The 20,099-nt window shown below is 40.7% G+C and overlaps 1 protein-coding gene across 5 annotated transcripts in view; it reads right to left on the bottom strand.

Annotated features, from left to right (window-relative positions):
* The window catches only part of sash1a (SAM and SH3 domain containing 1a), a 224,302-nt gene that overhangs the window by 67,189 nt on the left and 137,014 nt on the right, over positions 1-20,099 (bottom strand). Inside the window, exon 1 of one of the 5 annotated variants that reach the window (XM_042504115.1) lies at positions 5,024-5,680. The exons of 3 other annotated variants lie outside the window; for them this stretch is intronic. In XM_042504115.1, the coding sequence (XP_042360049.1) occupies positions 5,024-5,131 (108 nt within the window). In that variant the 5' untranslated portion in view covers positions 5,132-5,680. Of the gene's footprint in view, positions 1-4,714; positions 4,797-5,023; positions 5,681-20,099 lie in introns of those variants that run through there. One more of the 5 variants, XM_042504116.1, reaches the window with a different exon arrangement.

Below are 20,099 nucleotides of genomic sequence, written 5' to 3' on the forward strand. Positions count from 1 at the left end.
AGGGGCTGGAGCATATGCTGCCACTCTGTATGAAGTGCTATGTGGGAGGAGGCACATAGAGATCACCTCATCTAACCATATGTTTCCCAGACACAATCAATATTCATTTCTCAAGAGCAGTATCCAGTCCTTAGGTCTAGAGATGAAGCTCTGTCTAGTACATAATCAGTGTTTTCCCACCCACGCTGCATGAAACACCACAAAACTCTCTGCAAACAGAGAAGGATTCCCTGCAGGCAAGTAAAATATTTCCACAAGGCCTTGGCTCAAGATGACCTTTGAAGGAAAAACGGGATGAGAGGTTTCTTTCAGAGGAGTAAATCCAAGTTTGTGATCAAATAATCGAGACTAGGAAGGATCACACTTCGAAGATTTCCTAGAGTGAAGGCATGTATGAAAACCTGCAGTGTGTCTCATATTGTGTTGAGAAATACAGCAGTAATTCCAGATAAAACGGAACCCCAGAGAACATTTGCCAAAGGAGGTGAAACGTAGAGGAACGGGAATGGATTATTGCAGAGATCTCAAAGTCTGTACAAATGCACGCCTCAGAGCATAATATGCTGATACAGAATTCTCAGTTTCCAGTCAGGCAGTTTTAACGTGGCTCATTTAACTTTCAATAAGGGAAGTTCAGGTCTGAGGAAAAAACCCTCATGTCGTCAGAAGTGTGGTGGGACGAGAAGCAAATCCCCATTCAGACATCTGTAAGTACGACCACTTAGACCAGCTACAGCTCCTGGGCCACTCTGTCATAAACTGCCTTTGACTCTTAATTAGCTTAAGTGCTATTTACTCGGCTTCAACCACAAATAAGTGACTGGGTTACTTCGGTATTCTTATTAAACACATTCTGCAGCAGGCGTCTGTGTATGGTTAACCTTAATGTCAAGGCCTGTTTAGAAAAAAATACTGTTATTTCATTATGTTATATTTCATATATCATTATGTTTTGATTTACTGCCAAAACATAATGAAAACTTATTTAAAAGTGCAAATGCAGATGATACTACGTGGATTAACTCTTTGCCACTGGCTGTTTTAATGCTTATCTACGCTGTCGCGTGAGATTTAAGAGTAGTTGTTGAGTTTGGCATGCGTGCTGAAACATACAGTAATCAGTGAAGGACAGGAGTACAGTAAGCATGTTGACCTGATCTTTATCAGGAGGGATGTCTGTCTGTACAAGTATGTAGGCCTGTTCTCACGTGTGGAGAGCCATGACAAAATGCATTTGTAACACTGAGTTAAATTTGGGTCAACAGGCTTGGGGCAAACCCAAATTTTAAAGGGCATTCCTGTATGGGCTGCAGAGCAAAACAAAAGCCATTGAAAGTCATAAGGCAAAAGTTAAATATAGCAGATCCATTTGACTTTGTGGGCGTTCATTGTGCTCACAGGGTGTTTAAAGATAGGAGTCTGAGCATATTGTGAGGAATGAAAGCCGTTATATAAAGGGAAATTTAAAGGTCCAGTGTGTAGATTTAGGGTATATAATGACAGAAATGGAATATAGCACAATAAGTATGCTTTCTTTATTGTAGAAATAAGAATGTTGTTTTCGTTACCTTCAAATGAGCTGTTTATATCTACGTAAAGAGCAGCTCCTTGTTCACAGAGTATGCCACGTTGTGCCGCCATATTTCTACAGTAGCCCAGAAGATACACACCAAACACTGATTCTAGATAGGGCAATTCGTGTTTCTGCGATAGCCACTGTAGCAGCATCAGAAAACTATTATTATCTTTCACATGAAACTTATTTCTTTAATGTTTTTATTGACTTAAATCAAAAAGATCCCCTTTTTGAATCAGTGAAAATATAATATTGTGTGCTAATAATAACAAGCAGGCATACTGCGAGGAAATGTGATATTTTACTTTACTGGAAAACATTAACATAAATTACAGCTGCAAGCTGACGTCAAGTCCAGCAACTAATCATTAAAAGTCTGTTCACCTTTGGAGAAAAGCAACAGAAAATCATGCATTATCATGCTTGTCAACCAGTTGTTCCAGTATGACAAACTGACCTGCTGAACTTTTGAAAGACGCCATCAGCAGCCAAGAACTCTGATCGAGTTCCCTACTTTCACACTTCTAATCTTTCCATTATAGTTTTGTAGGAAAATAAGACGGTCACAGTATTCCAAGCCTTCCCAAAACCCAAGACCTAATCATGTAAAGGGATACGGTAAGTGGAAAAAGATTCCAACAAAAGCTGAGGTCAGTGATTCTGAAATAATGAGAGTGCTGTGTCTGCTGGTGGGATGGCTGATGATTTTGAAATCACTATAGATCAGTGTTGCAGGATGTTTATTGGAGGAATAGTGAGCGCCTTCAGATTAACGTGACCATTAGTTTATGCTTCCAACCGTGTGGATTTTAGCAAAGGAAATGATGCTTTTATCTGTACTATCAACTGCTGAAAACTTAAAAGTGTGAAGGATGACTGGATAAAGCAGTGGCAATGTCTGTATGTGACACATATCTCAAAAACAAAAAAGTTTGTTGCTGTTGTGCATGCAGTGGTGTAGTGGTATTTGATGAGGTTGATGTGTAGGTCATTATAGAGGAAGTGGGTATACTCTCCTATGTATTCCAGAGGCTTTTTGTCTGATAGGTGAAAGAGGAAACAGAAAAATAGGTGGGTATACCCTTTATATCTGCAAATATCCTCCACTGTGTCTGTGCATGCGTGTGTCAGCTAAAGGGGAAAAACTTCAAAGATGAGCACAGCCTTGCAGACATTTGCCTTGAGAGCAATAAATCTGGATAAATTGCCTGGCTGGGAGCCAGATCTCCCACCCGGTGTCAGAGGGCAGGACGGCCTCCCCCCTTCATGCACACACACTCACACTCCTGCATTTGCACACCATTCACATCTTCAGTGCCAGACCAAACCAAATTAACACCCTTGTCTTGAAACAGACTGGAAGTGACTGCAACACATTTGGTCAGCAGATCAATCAGACACAGTGGCCTGTAAAATTAAAACGGCTTTGAGAGTCAAACAAAAGAGTTTTGTTGCAAGACACACAACTTCCAAAGTCTCAAGTATTTAAAGCACAAACATGTACAATAAAACTCTCTGGTCTGACGTAACAGCAGTTAACAAGAGTATTCAGGATTTCTATGATCATGAAAGGTTTAAATACTGTGGGAAAAGCAAACTATACTTACAAAATTGATGCAAATTTGTAAGGGACTGTACTTTATTTATCACAGTGGGAGGGTAGCAGGGGTGTAGTTTTTTTGTGACTGGCTACAAATATTTTTCCTTTGAACCCCCCTGAGTGACTGAGGGAAAATGCATGGCCCTCCCTCCATCAAAAATACCAATTTTTACAGTTATGACTATGAAAAATTGTGCAATTTGAGATATTTCTATAGAAGACGTGCCTTTCAGACACACTTGTGGATTTAGGGGGTTCTGAGGGCATAAAAAATGAATACAAAATATGACCATTTAAACCCAATCCAAATCAAAAATCATAACTCCCTATCCAGTGCTTAAAAAATATTTGAAGTGCCTCCCCCGTTTTGTACCACCCCCTCCCTCTCACACATAATGGACAGTCCCTAAAATGTTCCAATGTTTCCCCTAATAGTCACAGCATGTGCCTGGGATCTAGTAATCTTACAGACTTTAAACTTCAGGAAGTCCAAAGCATCTTTAAATAGGCTAACCAACATTTATTGTTTTGTGTCTGGCACTGTTATCATCCAGGCTACAATAAAGACACAACACATATCCTCAGCTGGAGGCCTCTGCAACATAATCATGCTTACAGGCAAACTGCACATATTTCAATATTCACTCCTATGGTCTAAGAAAGCCCAAAATATTAGTAAATTTGAACAACTCTCTCCAAAATATAAAACTAGCACGCTAAAACTCAAATTTGTGATGTCAAGTATGAGTATGGAGCTGTTTCACAATGAATGGGCACAAATGTTCTTGATGACAGTGAGAGCAGACAGGGGTATATTTTCTATAATAGAATAAAACTAATTTGGGTATAAAAAGCAAACAAACATTCTGTGGGTCCACGAAATCAGGCTCTGATTCATTATCCAAGGAGCAGCTACAGACTTTATACCCTGTGACAAACATGTTTAATGTCCAACTCGGGGGCCAACTGTGACAGATTTTCAAATTGACTATACAGTCTTTCAAAATATACCTTATGTGGCCCACCACACAATATGGGTTAAACAAGCAAGATCATTTTGCATTTTTTCCTTTATTTTCCCCACTCATGGTAGGTCTATTATACAGCTGTAGTCATGCACTACAAGGAACTATGCAGGCAGAACTAGTGTGTCTTCATAAAAGGACAACAGTTGCATTACTTGTATCTGTAATCCATAACATGTGAGAAGCAACCAACCCCAAAGTTGTTGTTTTTTTCACATTATCTAATCCATTCAAAAAAGTTTGCACACCCCTGCTCTATGACATCACAAGTGTGAGACTGACTTCTCAGGTTCCTGGCTTGGAGAGAGTAGGTCATGTTCACAGATACTGATTAAACTTCCCTAAACCACACAAAATAAAGATATTGGAGCTCTAGATCTAGGTGGTGTTCCCCTTTAACTGAGCTCCTCTAATGGAAACAATGAAGCATGAAATGCTCAACAGCCACAGAGAAAACGGCAGCAAACAAAACACACATAGCACAAAGGGTTAAGCTTTCAATGTGTAACATACCATAGCCTCACTCGAGTCCTGTTTGCATTGAGATCCGACCGACTAAACAGTATCAATTCGCTACAAGCTGCCTCCAAACTAAACCACCTGAATCCCGGATTCAATGTGGAGTGCGGATGCGTTTAAAACTTTGCGCCTTTAAGGGCGCAGAGTTGTTTTGATGCGTAATTTGCATGCAACGACTACATCAATCACTCATCCGGCAAATCAGTGTCAACTCTGAAGGTGAGGGTGAAAACTCTCAGTTAGTCGTGAGTCTATGATGTCAGTCTATCACCGTGTCACCCCTCCCCCCCCAAAAAAACTTACCAGCATCCCCATAACGTCTGTCCACAGTTGGGAAAAACTGTCGGACGCAGCAGCGTTGTCTGCCCGGGGCTCACCGGGAGGCGCACCGGTCCCCTGATCACCTTCCATAATGTTACAATATGTTGTGTTCAGTCAGACCAATATGGTGCAAGAGCTTGAATCCAAGCCCACAGGCAGCTTGGGCCTGATCAGCAGCAATAAACGAGTTGTGGGTGCCAAGGCTGCTCCTAAAGAAAGTTGCCCTTGACGCACCGGTGAAATGCTCCAGCATTGCTTGGCAGGAACCGAAGTTTAGTGTGTAAATTGCGTCCTGACATGTTTACGAAAACTCCCACGACAGTTCGTGCGTCGAAGTTAAGTAATAAAAAAAAAAAAAAACAAAGCAAAAGAAAGTTGGACCCACAACAGGTCACTCGTCTAAAACTTTCCTTGCGGGTGTTCCCTGCTCCACAGTCCGCACCACACGGCTCCGTGCCCGGGCATAAACCAAACACCTCACCGGGGGGAGATGTCGTCCAAGTGGGTGAGAAGTTTCCGAAAAGTTAGTGGAATCCCTCGTCGAGTGACAGCAAAATGTCTAAACTAGTGGAGCGAGCACGCATAAGCTTATTTCCATTAAAAATATCGAGTGAGAGAACGCCCGGAGCACAGAGCAAATCCTCCAAACACTGCGCCTCCCCCTCTCTGCACCCGCCGTTTCTCTCTCTCTCCCTCACACACTCCTCCCAACAAAACACACAGCAGAAAAAAACACTTGCCCCGTGTCAGAGGCACAATGGCCAGGAATCATTCATATTCAGATCAGTCAAAAGAGAAATTATTCATATGGTGACTCATATTTGTTTGAGCAACTTTATATAATTTAAACATGCGGCACTTATTGTTTTATGCATCATACTTATGTACAGGCGCATTTCAACACTTTAAAGACGCTAATCATGGCCCTCTGTAGGGGGGGGCAGGTTTTTTTTTTGGGGGGGGGCAAACAAACTTTATTTTGATTATTAATAATACTTATACTTATACTACTACTACTACTACTACTACTAATAATAATAATAATAATAATAATAATATTGACCAGAGCTGAAAAAAGCTAAATGTATCAATATATGGTAACAGTTGTGGAATGTAATTAAATACATTTATTTAAATACAAGCAGTGGTATTTATTTATACATTTTTGTCTGTTCTACTGTTTTATACTAGATGGTATATAATTTTATTTTATTATTTCTATTCTATTCTAAGTATCTGATAGTTACTGTACTTAAGTATGAAAAGTAATTTTATGATAATATACAGTATGTGCTTCAGTATTGAAAGTAAAAGTACAAGTAGCACAAGTGTTGGTTATTAAAAAGCAAGTTTATTTCTTTGTAACATGTACACCACCTTTATAAACTGAGTGTACATTATGCATGAAGCAAAACAAGGTCACAACTTAATGGATTTAAAGAAAATAAAATTCAGTTTTCCTTCTCTCCCATTTTTTTCATCCATGCATCTGTCCCCTCCTCCCTTCTTTCCCTATTTTGTTGTAAGTAACTAAAATGCTAAGTGCTTAATGTAGTGGAGTAAAAGTATGCATTTTATTTTGGAAATGTAGTGGAGTAAAAGTGGAAATTGACAGAAATCTGAAAAACACTAGTACTAGTACAGATACTGCCAAAAATACTTAAATGCTGCAACAAAGTATTATAACTTTGTTACATTACACCACTGAGTACAAGTATGAGCAGAATTACAGGTTATTCGATCAGTTTTTTGTTTGTTTTGTTTTTATTCTCTTTTTATTCTAATCATTATAAGGCCTATTCTTACTTTTGAAACATATAGCCTACATTATTAGATCCTGGACTACTAAAACATTCAGAGCTGAATCCTCGCACACCAAGGTCTAACAGTGCCAGTGCTTATGGGAATTTCCAAATGTCTGCTGTAGTCATTGGTGACTTTACAGTGACCAAATCCGACTTAATGTTTTTTTTTTTTATGTCCAGATTACCTTCTATGAACGTTTTAAATATGAGTTATAGTTTTGCTGAGACCATTCTATGCTACAGTTCATTTAAGGTTTTTTTTTTTTTCAACTGCTTAGAAAACTTTATCTCATGCTGACAGGGCTTTCCACCAATACGTCTCTCCAGCCAGCGTTGAATAGGGACTGTGAACAAAGCACATTCTCCACACAATTGTATGAAAAACAAAAAAGCGCATGGGAAAAATGTTTTTAAGGGGGTGATGCATGCTGTGTCCTACGCCTGGCAAAAAACCTCTGGACAATAACATAAAAAAAAAAAAACATGAAACTTTGACTGTAACTACTTAATTTGGTAAAGTTGGTACACAATGCAACAGCAGTGTCCTCTGGGCAACAGATCTCATCTGAATATGTGAGATAAAAAGAAACACGTTATGTACAAGCATGAAATTGCACAGCTATCCTGTCTGATCAGCCATTTGTAACGCTCCGCCAGCAGGCTACTCTTTTGTAATGAAGAAGTCCTGAGACTGCCTCTGATTCTGCCTGTTGTTGTCAGAAGCACATTTTCTTCGAGCTGCAACAGCTGCCAGGTCTTGTGACAGATGCCAGAAGGATGAGAGACAGAGTAAGACGAAGAAGAAGACTGAACATTTTAAATCACAGCTCCACGCTCAGCTCCTTTCCCTGCGGTTTTGAGCCAATCGAAAATGCTGCTTCACCTGCTGTTTACCAGATCAGCCTACAACACCACATGCCATGAGAACATGCTTTTAAAGGCGACGAAGCCAAAGGAAAAAAGAAGAAGAAAAAGACCAGACCAGAAAAACATTAACCACACATTCCCCTCTGTAACCATGAAAAGGTGATCAGTTACACAATAATCCCCAAAGATACAGTTTCACCTGTAATGCAAGGAGATATGTGATATTAGGCGCCTATTGCAGATCATGCAGTGTGCAAAAGGCTCCAACACATTTCACTGATGTCGTCTCATTTTTGCAGCACAGTCTAAACATGATCAATACAATGTACAGTTTTTGCTTAAATCAAGACTTACAGAGAGAGTCTACTAGCGGCCCTGTGAGACTCAAGGCCCAGACACACCAAAGAACTAGTGACGGCTATTTGCAGCTGTGGTGCCGCCTCAAGTTGCATGTGTCTCAGCCAAAACGTTACACTTTTTCTTTTTCTTACAAAGACTACAGTGGAGTGCCAACTACCACATATGTTCTGCACCTGCATGAGGGGGTCAGACTGATATCTTTCACTGACAGACTCCGCCCCCCCAATTCAACGTGCTGGATTGGCCAATAAACAACCGACAATGGCAGACTTCAAACACTAGGGCGACAGATGCTCACTGACAGACCAACACTGACAGACGGCTTGAGCTAACTGCTCACAACAGCATGGTAATATGTATACAGTGATAATGCTAAAATGTTGATGCTGAGCAGATACAATGTGTTGCAGAGACACAACTGTTTCAAGGTATACTGTGGTATGAAAGCTGATGGTTATCATACTGTGTATATTTATTTATCTATGGTTTTGAAAAAAAATTGCAATCAGACAGAGAATCTCCCCTGCGTATGCGCATCTCCTTTCCCCCTCGACTGTCTTTAATTACCAAAATGGTTTTAAGTTTCAGTTATAATAAGCTATAATAAACAAAACCTCATACTGTTGCAACCCTCGGTAGGAATCATGTGAACCATCTTAGCCTTGCTGATGGCAGGTGAATTTGCTTATAAACATTAGACACAAAATACAGTTGATGCAAGGGGGAATGGTTACTTTTCCAGGGCATCAACCTTACTTTGTGTGGATGACATACTTTGTGTGGATATTGTAACAGATAAAAGGTCAGGGGATCAAGGTTTTCACAATTCATCATCTGGTGACCATGAATGTCTGTGAGAAATTGCATGCCCATCCATTTAATGCTTTGTTGAGATATTTCAAAAAATGTCAACATTGATTCCGAAGAAAACGTTGAGGGATCACCAAAGTCAGTAGGATTCATCCTCTGGGGATCATGACTGTCTCTACAAACTTTCATGGTAATCCATCTAATAGTCCAGGCTGATACTGCAGCCTGGACTTAAGCAGTTTACTCATGCAACAGAAATCCAAACTTATCATCCAAATTCCTCCTCTTTGTTGGCACTGATTGTTCCTTTTTATGCAATATCATGGTTCAAAGTGTGTGTAGGTGAAGAATGACTTTTACAGCCCCTGGATGAGAAGCAGCTGCTTCACAGTATCCTGCTTACAATCTAAACACACGGAACACACGCTCACACAAGAGCAGCTTTGTAGGCCTGCGAGTCGACAACCCGGGGGTCTGCACTGCCGACCTCGCATCTGTAACCTCTGGGTGACAGCAGCGGCAAGTGGTTGAGCTGCTAGTGTGCGTGTGTCCAAACTGCCATTACATCATTGTGCTGTCCATCAGTCTTTCCCTGTTTTTAGCAAGACTGATGACCATGCTGTGTTTTTTGAGGCACCGCCCTGATCCTCCTCCTCTTTCCAGCTTAAAAGGGTGTTGGAACCCCCCCGCCAAAAACACACACACACTCCACCACAAACACTTTTCCTGCCAAACCCCCTTACCCAAATACAAGACAGTGTGACCCCACCTGGAGCGTCTCAAACAGAGGGGTCAAACGGTACCGTTAATGAGGAGAGCAGGAAGCCTGTTGACTCAGTGCGCACTCATCAAACACTGCTGACGTGTGTGAACTGACTGCTAATCAAGATGTCACGTTGCCAGACTTGAGGAAACAAAAGTCACATGCTAATTATTTCATCATAAGCTAATTGACAATTTATTACATGCCAAGAGTCGCCTCCTTTGATCAGCTCTGTGGAAAAGATTCGGTCAGAAAAGAGGGCAAAATTCGGAGCATACGAAGAAGAAGACGATACGCCTGCAACCAATTCACAGCGTCTATAAATTTGTCCCAAAAGTAGGACACAAGAGCTAAACTTATTTCATGGTTCTCACGATATATAGGGGGTTCTTTCATGAAAAGGATGATGTCATGAATATAAATTGCAAGCATAGGTTACTTTGAACATGGGCTTGAAAGCCTGAAGACTTGGACTACATCCTGATGGGTGCCGAGTATAAAAGTTATTTTGACACTTCGAATGCCTTTCATCTACTTCCTTTCATCTCTTCTCTTTATCTATTATTAATAGTTTCATTGTCTTATCATGCATTCGCCTTCTCCTGTGCTGATCCTGATGGGTTCATGTGGGATGGGAGCAAAATTACACTGTGTCATCATGTTTGGGATAGAGCAGGGAAACCTCCACGAGACAGGAAGCATTTATATCAGACAGTCGTTTTATATTCCAAAGTCATTTTAGCACAGGGTCATGGTATTGTCTTTCCATAATATTACCACCCAGCTGTTTTATTTTATTTTTTCCATATATATTTAATTGTTATAATATTATAACTTTATATGCTATTATTATTATTATTATTATTATTATTATTATTATCAGTAATATTGTTATTTTATTTATTTATTTGCTCATTGTTAAATTGCATCATGTTAAATTTAAATTTTGCCTGTTAGTAGTTGAACCTGTAAATCCACTTCTGTTTTACACTTTGTTTTGTTTTTTTGCACCAATGCAAAAAAATGGATTTAGGCGACAACATTGTCGATGACTAACTTTACAGGACTAGGTGGGACAGTAAGAAATAATTTAGAACAGGTCAGGGCACGATAAGATCTCAGGGTGTACATGTTTCTTTCAGGCAGGGACCTTAAATCTACAAAAAATCAACTCATCACCCACTGAGTCCCTTCATTAACTCCTCAAAACTCCCCAAAGCTAAATAATGATAAAGATAAAAATTCAAGACACAAGATTTCCTTGTAATTGCTGTTGCTTGGATTGCAGTGAATCAAAGTGTTTCATTTTCTACAGAAGGTGACTCAGCAGGATTATCACAAAGGCGAGCAGCATGTCTAAACACAGTTGTAAGGGTGATAATGCAAGGTAAGAGAGCAGAAAGGAGAGAATAGAGAGGAGGAGCAGACAGAAGATAAAGGCATGGGAGGAGTTAGAGAGTAGGACAAGACTGCAGTAGAGTCTTTCAATCTGGTCTCATAATAGTATAGTTAAACTGATAAAAGTTGAATTATGATGTAGAGTTTGTAAGTCAAACATGTTTTTAGTTCTAATCATGAGTTGTTAGGATTGAAAGGTGGCATGAAGAGGAGGAAAGTCACAATAATGAGGGACCCTGCGATTGAGATAGAAAAAGAATGCAGATTGCATTTAGCCAAAGCAGCGCCTGCCCCCCCGATAGTGAGAGTGACCCTTGCTGGAGGTCACTGACCCTAAGGCTTTAAAAATAGCCCCTGGGGGAGTCTTGAACCGTGCTGCCTGGGGTGATTAACACAGTGGACAGGCATCAAGGGCACCACCAACACACTTAAGGAATGCTGCGCATGACCACACAGCACTAACGCATAAATGAATACTAGTAAAATGAGGTTTGTAGCGAGTATTCTCTAGATTTTGAAGATATTGAATCATAGACATATCATTTAGGAATCTTCATATGGTGATTCATGCAGGATGAACGGGATGATACGCAACCTGTTCTGTTTTAGTTGATTTGATAAAGTTTAGAATGAGGGTTGTCAGCCTCTTGTGAACTCTGTTTGTTAAAAAATTAGGACAACCTTCCGAAACAAATAAGAAAAAACAAAATAACAAAGACAGGGGGAAATATAAACTGAGCAATAAATATGTGTTATGCCACTTGCAGCTGGCATGGGATGAGAATCGCTGTTGTAGCATATATTTTTTTTCAGTTTTTTAATGAGAATACTTAGCAAAATATAGGTTACTATAGACCATAAGACCATCTATTTCTCACCTTTGTCTTAACCCATGTTTTTATGTCTTCCTCCTTTTTTCCAATCAACATGTATAAGTTTGCATCCCAAGCTTAATTGGATCAAATGTCCTGAACCTTTATCTCTTAGTTCTCCATGTGCCTCCTTTTAGTGATTAATTGGGATCAAGATTTTCACATCATTAATTCCTCTTAGTCGATGGGTCAAAGGCCGGACAGTCCCCTGGCATTTTCTTTGAACCAATCTGAATGTGAGCATTTGTTGTTCCTATTTATATGCGTGTGCATAAATGAGTGTTTATGTGTATTCCAGTGTGCAACAAAATGTGTGTGTGTGTGTGAGATGAGTAGGCGGCCAGGCCAGCCCCACTGAGCTTCACACGCCACTGAGTCTTGTGTGGGAGTTATCACACAAACTCAATTAGCATGACAACTAATTACTGTTGCCTGGGTCCCCTCCCCCAGCTGAGCAACTCATTAAATTAAATCAACACACTGGTCTTTCCACTGAAAACAATGCTTTCGGGGAGTAATAATGAAACGCCTGGCACTCGCTGTTTGTGTGCTCTTGGTATTACTTTTCATAGGGTGGTCAAGCATAACAGTGGAGTCTTTTGAAAGGAGGGGAAACTTCAAATATCAACACAGGAATTACTTCTGGGCAGGAGGGAGAGGGGGAAGAGAAAGGAAGACGATTGGGAAAGTGTGAGATAAACACAAATTGATATGCATGGGCAACGCGGAGAACACTCAGAACAGCAACACACGGGTACAGAAAAAAAAGACGAAGACCTGCCTGGGGTTTGAGGCGCCTGTGATAACCGACTGTTTGTAGTACAGCGCATGCTGTCTGTCAAGACTTCTCAAACAGCTCGCACAGTGAACGTCAGCAAAAACAATCTGGATTTGGGGCAAGGGTAAGCAAAGCGTGCCAAGTCTGTGTAACTTCACCCACAGAACGTAAGAGAATATCCTGTGAGGGTGTCAATGTGATGCAGGAACTCAGGGCTAAGAAGACAATAACAATATTTATCAGTGTCACTGAGGTGCTGTGAGGATAAAGGAAGGTTCTCAAGGTTTGTAGCAACATGCTGCCGAAAGCACTGCAACTCAGACAAAACAGTTTTTCTGGAATTGTTCACACTTCACACGCTTTCACATACCCACACTCATTCACTGGGACTGACAGAACTTTCTGGCTAAAAAGTGGCTGAACATTTTCATAGAAGAAGCATTTGTGTTTGGTCTTTTATGAAAGATCTTTACAATTATTGCAAAATTGTAATTCTCACCCAAATGGTTCTAAATACTGTATATTCCGACCCAAGGCCAATTGTGAATGCCTCAGTGAAACAAATCAATCTTTCCCATGTTCTATGATAGTACAGCATTGATCTACTGAGCCTCTCTGAAAGTGCAAACCAGATTTTACAGCACATGTGTTGTGCCCAAATGATATGATGCAATATCATATCACGCATGTCATGCTGTGACTTCTCTTCTTTCTAACCTCCTTGGTCCTCATCCACGGAGCCCGGCATGTTGTTTCTACTGTAGCCCAGGATGGACAAACTAAACATTGACTCTATTGCGTGTTGGCCACTATAGTAAGCACCCTACTGTGTCAAGCAGAACAGTGATTGTTTTTTAAACCATTTTTAACATGAAACTGCTTTATACAATGTTTTACTGGTTTAAATCACCTGGACTGTTTGGCAAACTTACTTTTTTTTGTGTTTTTTTTATCAGTCTGTGTTACCTTTCTAAATTGGGAGTTAGGGTTACAGTTAGGGTTAGGGTGCTACTGGAAAATGTTCTGCTGCTCAGTCTGTGCCCAGAGTGTGCTCTGTGCTCTAAGGGTTTGGTGCTCTGAATAATGATAACGGTAACAACGGTATGTAGTACTCTAAATCAACAGTCAGACTCCAAAAATATAAAATCAATACATGGTGGCTGATGTTTTAATTGTGGCGGTGGCCACAAATAAATGAATGTGTGGGGAAGCCTGGAATTTGACATTTAATCCTAAAAGTTCTGTATGTGTTGGCTGGCTTCTACTCCACTGCACACTTTCCAACTCAATGACATGAGGAGTCTCTATACAGTTTACACTAAATTACATTGTGCCTCCCACAGACACGAGTATTTCCGAGTAGGATTTACAAGCTGTAATCCATGCTTTTATTGATGCAGAGGTAATTGCAGGTCCCATTCATGTGCTTTGTGTAGAAAACCACCGATACATACACAAAGCATATTTCTGCTAAGCCCTGGATCCCCAGATTCTCCGAGCAGTGCACGCCTCCGTGGCCATGTGGTAGGTGATTATGTTACGCTATTGTGTGTGTGTGTGTGTGTGTGTGTGTGAACTCAGATTCCAGGGTGTTTTAATCAGGCGCGACTGAAAGGACAGATGTTGTTTTGGATGTAAGCGAGCTTCCAAAGGTATGAGCAGCACTGTGTGAAAGGCCAGAGTCCTTTAACTGAGTGTTGTTGAGCCTGGTGCACATTTGCAGGCAGGGATGCGAGTTTGAAAGAGAAATAGCAGAGAAGAATATAATGAACCTTTGTTAAAATGCTGTTCAGACGTGCTTGAAAATAACAAGAACAGGGTAGAAAGTGCATGTTTGTTTGTTTGTTTGTGTGATCCACAGGTGCAGACAGTGGAAACGTGATGGTCTCACTGTGGATGGAGGTCATGAGACGCGGCTGGCAGCTGTGTTTGTGTCAGAGTGGCAGTGCCAGGCAGACAGCTAATGTCCAGTGCGTAATACAGTTGACTGCTCATCTCACTGTGTGTACTCTGTGAGCTCTGCACGAGATGTACTGAGGCAGTTTCACAATAATGAAAGAACATGTGAGTGGTCAGAAAAAGTCATACCCAAGAAGACCTGCCGTTACTTTACTAAAATGCTACTTATAGACATGTGATAGTACATTAGTAGGTGAATATGACACACAGTGTATCTGTGATTCTGAGTCTGATTTGGTTCTCAGTAATAAGGTAGCTTAGCTAACGGTGCATACAATGCGAACAGTGGTAACAATGGCAACAGTGCTGATGATGTTAATAAGCGGGGAGCTGGAGGGTGGGTGCTATGGTTTTGCAACAACGCTGTGGGTCAGGATGGCATTATCAGTTGTAACTGTTGCATGAGCGTAGTGCAGAGCAGCGGCAATTAACTAGACAGTGGGATACACACAAAGGGACTCACATGCAGTCACATGCACTTGCCACCTACCACCACAACAACAAACAGAGAATATCCCATAACAACACACACAAAGGTGGCGTAACTTCATTCTCTGCATTTTAATCTTATACAGTTTCAGTTTAAGATTTCACTTTGCCATGTAAAATATATATTTTTTAAATAATTGTTAAATTTGCAGTTTAGCTGAGGTTAGCATGGGTCACCATGGTTTCATGTCTCCATTTAACAAGGAGGTTCCCAGGAGATGATGTGATATTTACAGCTCAGTGCATCCAAAAGGATACATACAGTACTGCTGTTAATTCATTAATTTGACCATAATATTTGCTAAAAGATTATGATATGCCTAGATCTCCAAACAACCCAGGAACATTGTATCTGTTTTGTCTGATGAGACAAGCTGTTTGTGATTAGATTTTCCCCTCAAACACACTTTTTCTAGGTTTCTTGCTTATCAGTAGCCTTCCCACAAGTACAGTGTGTTTTACCATCTTTTCTTCCAAGTTTAAAATCCCTTTCAAATTGTTGCTTCCTCTCTGTGTTGTCCTCCAATTCCCTCCTCTGTCTGAGAGTGGGGCACAGTGGTGCCCCCTGCTGTTGTCAAATATACTTACAGACCACAGAGCAGTCTCTCCTTGCCCACGCACGACACTGGACAGTCTATTAAATCCTCTTGCACATCCTGTTATGTCAAGTCAGCCACTCTGCCATATGTTAGCCTCTGAGCAAGATACAGTAAAAATAGGCTCAGCCTCAGTGTTATTAATGACCATGTGTGCTGTGAACACATAATTATCCCCTGCAGTTTCATCCTGATCTCAGTTTTATAGCGCTCGCTTCAAGTTTATAGGAGACAAATACACACAGGCATGCGCATTCAAGCTTGCACACTCATAACGCAGACATGGAGCAGCTTTACTGTACAGTTCCAGTGCTAACAAGACAGTAGCCAGTGGGGCTCGATAAAGATTTTAATGGTCTTTCTCTGCTTTGTTTCTCCACCTAAACATTCTCACCTGTTTCCTAAGTTAATGCCTAAAATGGAGAAACAGAAAGTAGGTGGAATAACAATTTTGGTTGTACGGGAACAGGTTTTTGGCTCTGTTAATGTGTGTTTTACAACGGTTGGTTCTTTGGAATTGGGATAATTGTATCAAAAGCTTTGCGTCTATTTGTTGGGTGGTCACCGTGAGCAGTGGAAAGGAGCAAATAGACAACATTCAGCTCCTACAGAGGCACAGAAAGACAGAGGGTCTCTTGTGGAGAGTGGTGTGAGAGGAATTCCAGTTCTGGAGATGCCACATTATCCCTGGCATACATACATAAACAGACACAGATATACAGCATACATTCAGCCATGCACTCACTCACACATGCAAACTGCAAACAAGTCTAAAAATACCTCTAGCCCACTTATAATCTTTTCATAGAAAAAATCTCACACCAGGAGCCATGTATTATGAGCATTTACAGCTTCACCTCCCCTGTAGATTTATATCACATTGCTCACAGCAAAGGCTGCAGACATGGCTGACATTTGGTTATGTATTAGATGTTATAATAACTTGTTCCGCAGCCAGCCCCGAGCTGCTCTGTGGTATGGCCTTCTGTAATTACTGTCAGTATGCACACAGCCATCATATATCTCACACACAACTCTGCGACACATGATCTGTCACACATACTTGGCCATTTGCACATTAGAGGCAAATAAACAGTCATGTTAGAAAACATGCTGACACGCAGAAAAATCTTCTGATTCACAACAGTGGATGAATATCAAAACCTCAATGCAGAGGGGATTTGCAATATATTATCCAACCATCCCAATGCTCTGTGCTAAAGGACACACACCAGTGTGTTATTGGAGATATTGGTGAGTTTTTGGCCAGGAGAGTTAAATAGTTTCCTCATACTATAATGCAATTCCAAGAGCCAAAGAGAAAATCGACCTGAAATTCTGCCTGTTTGAAAAACACAACCTCTCTCACAACCTCTTTAAAGACAGAGGACAAACATCCACTAATAACCTAAGTTGCTTACAACCAAAGAAAGTGAATCAAACTAAATTATTCCATCTGTAAACATTTAGGATACAATCTCTGTCTCCATTTATTTCCCTGTCAGAGCTACACATTCCTTGGCGCAGGGCCTATCTGTCTGCTGGACTGCATTGAAATCCATTTTCAGATATCCTGCTGACAAAGACACAGACGGGGAATCTAAACAACTGTGGGGGAAAAATCCTTCGTTTTAACAATGGGTTATCACTTTTCATTTACATTTTGTCCAGGGACTACAAATTGAAAAAAAAAGTTCAAGAGTTCATTGAGTTAGCTTGAGTGTCAGCAGATACTTAAGAAGTATTTCACTGCTGAAAGATGGTGTTGGGCCATCTATGAAGAGAGGCACAAATACTTTTGAAATCAGTTCTACATGACCATAGAAAACAGAGAAAAAAGGTTGCGGCATTCACTTTGGCTCAAGAGATAGAAAACCTACAACAACCTGAATACAAGCACAGCAACCGACCAATAAACTCATCCACAGGTGAATGATGTAATCTGGTAGCAAACAATCTCATGTTCATGCCGTGACACAACAAGCCGACATTCGAGAACTAGCGGCGATGAAAGCCCACTGCTGCATTGCCTCCCGTCGCCGTGTTTCAGCCAAAAAGTTGCACAGGAACACATTAAATCAACAGCAAACGGAGACACCCCTCCATACCGGTCGCCTATATTCATTATTCAAGATGGGAACCTGGCAGACTGCTAGTTAGCCAGTTAGCACATAAACACAACCCAATATTGGAAGAACAAAGCATTTTTACTGTTCGCCAGTGAACAACAACACGACATATCAAGAAATGTCTCTGTTAAGACCTCAATGGCAGAAGAAAAACAATGTTACCTTATGTAACAAGTTTTTTTCGACCTCACTCCCTCTTGACTTTGGTCCTTTGTTTACATTTAACACCTCTGTTTCTCTTCTTGTGCGCTAAGCTGAACAGCCAATCAGAATGATTTTATTCAGCGATGGATTGCACGGGTGCCACCGTCAATTCAATATGCTGAAAAAAGCAGACGAGAGTTGACGAGGGCCAACGGTGCAGGACACACAATGGGACGAGGGATGTGGGATGTGGGATGAGGGCTGCAGGCCATGGGCACTTATCAGCCACACGACAGCCAACGACCGACTACCGGCTTGGTGTCTCATGGACATTTCATGTGACAAATAGGCAACACAGTAACAAAATATTGTATATTTGATCAGAACTGCCTGGTGTTACAGTTAGTCTCAGTATATTTAGCCTATGTTTTTATAATACAGGAAACAGTATGGCGCCTGCTTCCTGTTGACAAATTCTCATATTACAACCAAACTGTAGACTAAAATATGTTTCTGAAGATATTTCACACAGTTTTTGATTGGTCTGAGTTTGAGAGAGGGAGGGAGGGAGGGAGGGGCATACATACATGTGGAAGTACAATCTGTAGTTCGAGCAAGAAGCAGTGAAAATGTGTTGAGAGATGAGCAGGGAGATCAGGGCGTTGGCAATATGGAGGGAAGTTTACCACCGTTTATTTACACATACTACCCACACTTATGATACAAAGCTGGTTGAAATCTGGCAAAGGGTCCCTTTAAATTAAATTTTGAATTGGGTGGTGTTAATGTGTGGCTGTTCTTCAGGTACCTCAGACTAAACTGTTGACTTGTGCTGTGTTACTGGCTCTGTACTCCGGATTTAACTGTGGTCTGACAGCATGTACTGTATGTGGTTTGGGCAGAGCACATTATATAAGACCTCCCTTCTGACATATTAGTCAGTATGGTCCAGAGTCTAACCTTGACCACAGCACATTCAGCCCCCACATTCACATTTCCTTACCAAATAGTCATTACTTTTACGTGTGCTTCATCTGTACTTTTTTCATTTGAATGGCTTTCTGACATCACATTGGAACAAGTAGGTTTTAACTTGTACATATTTCTCATTTTCAGTGATTAGAGTTCCATCTAATGAAAATAGTTGACATTGGGGTTTGAGTGTACTAATTCAAATTTTAACTTAAGTTTCATATTTGTGTAAAAATTCTGCAGAATTAGTCTGATGATTGATCAAAATACCTTCCATAATTACCACTTTAATGCACAATTTCCAACGCAATTAAGGAAAGTAAACAGCACAGATGACAGGCAGGCAGATCACCCAATCAGCCTCCATCTCATTCCACCAAACTCACTCTCTGGCGGCAGTGTGTGTATGGGTGCGAGTATGTAGCACAGTCTCAATCTGTCTCTGTCCGTCTGTCTGGCTGTCTACACGAAACTCAACCACACAACACACAAACATAGTGCAAGCTCAGCTCAACCACTGTAGCCCTCCACTTTCACAGGAATTTCCCCCCATTTTAGCCCAGAGGATCCTGCTTACACTGGCAGAATATGAACCCAGTGGCAGCGTCGAGCCACAAAAACACAAAACAAAACAAAACTTGTATATTTTCCTAATTACTTAAACAGGTTCACATGGCGACGCATGAAGCCCTGGTCAAACTTGTGGGGATCTTGTGGATTGGGCTCTCAAACAAATAAAATTGATGCTCATATGAAGAGAAGGGAGAAGAGATATTTATGCAAGTGAAATCAGCCTCTCTTTTTATCTGCAAAGGTCAGTTGAGGCATTCAAGTCTTTAGCTTGAAGACAATAAAACACTTAAAAAGCTGATTATACAATGTGCATTTGACTTACTGTCATTCTCCTTATGTTTTCACCCAAAATCAACAAATTAAGATCAAACTAAAGTTTGAATTAGGGCAGGGTATCATTTAAAATATTTCTATGCTAGATGGGATTGCTAAGTTTTGATCCTGATTCTGAACAACCCTGATCCTGATAACAATGTAAAAAAAAAACAAAAACCAAAAAAAACCCCCTGACAATTAAATTAGGCACTATTTGGATGAAACATT

The sequence above is a fragment of the Plectropomus leopardus genome, chromosome 16 (genome assembly GCF_008729295.1).
Source record: "Plectropomus leopardus isolate mb chromosome 16, YSFRI_Pleo_2.0, whole genome shotgun sequence".
Classification (NCBI taxonomy): domain Eukaryota; kingdom Metazoa; phylum Chordata; class Actinopteri; order Perciformes; family Serranidae; genus Plectropomus; species Plectropomus leopardus.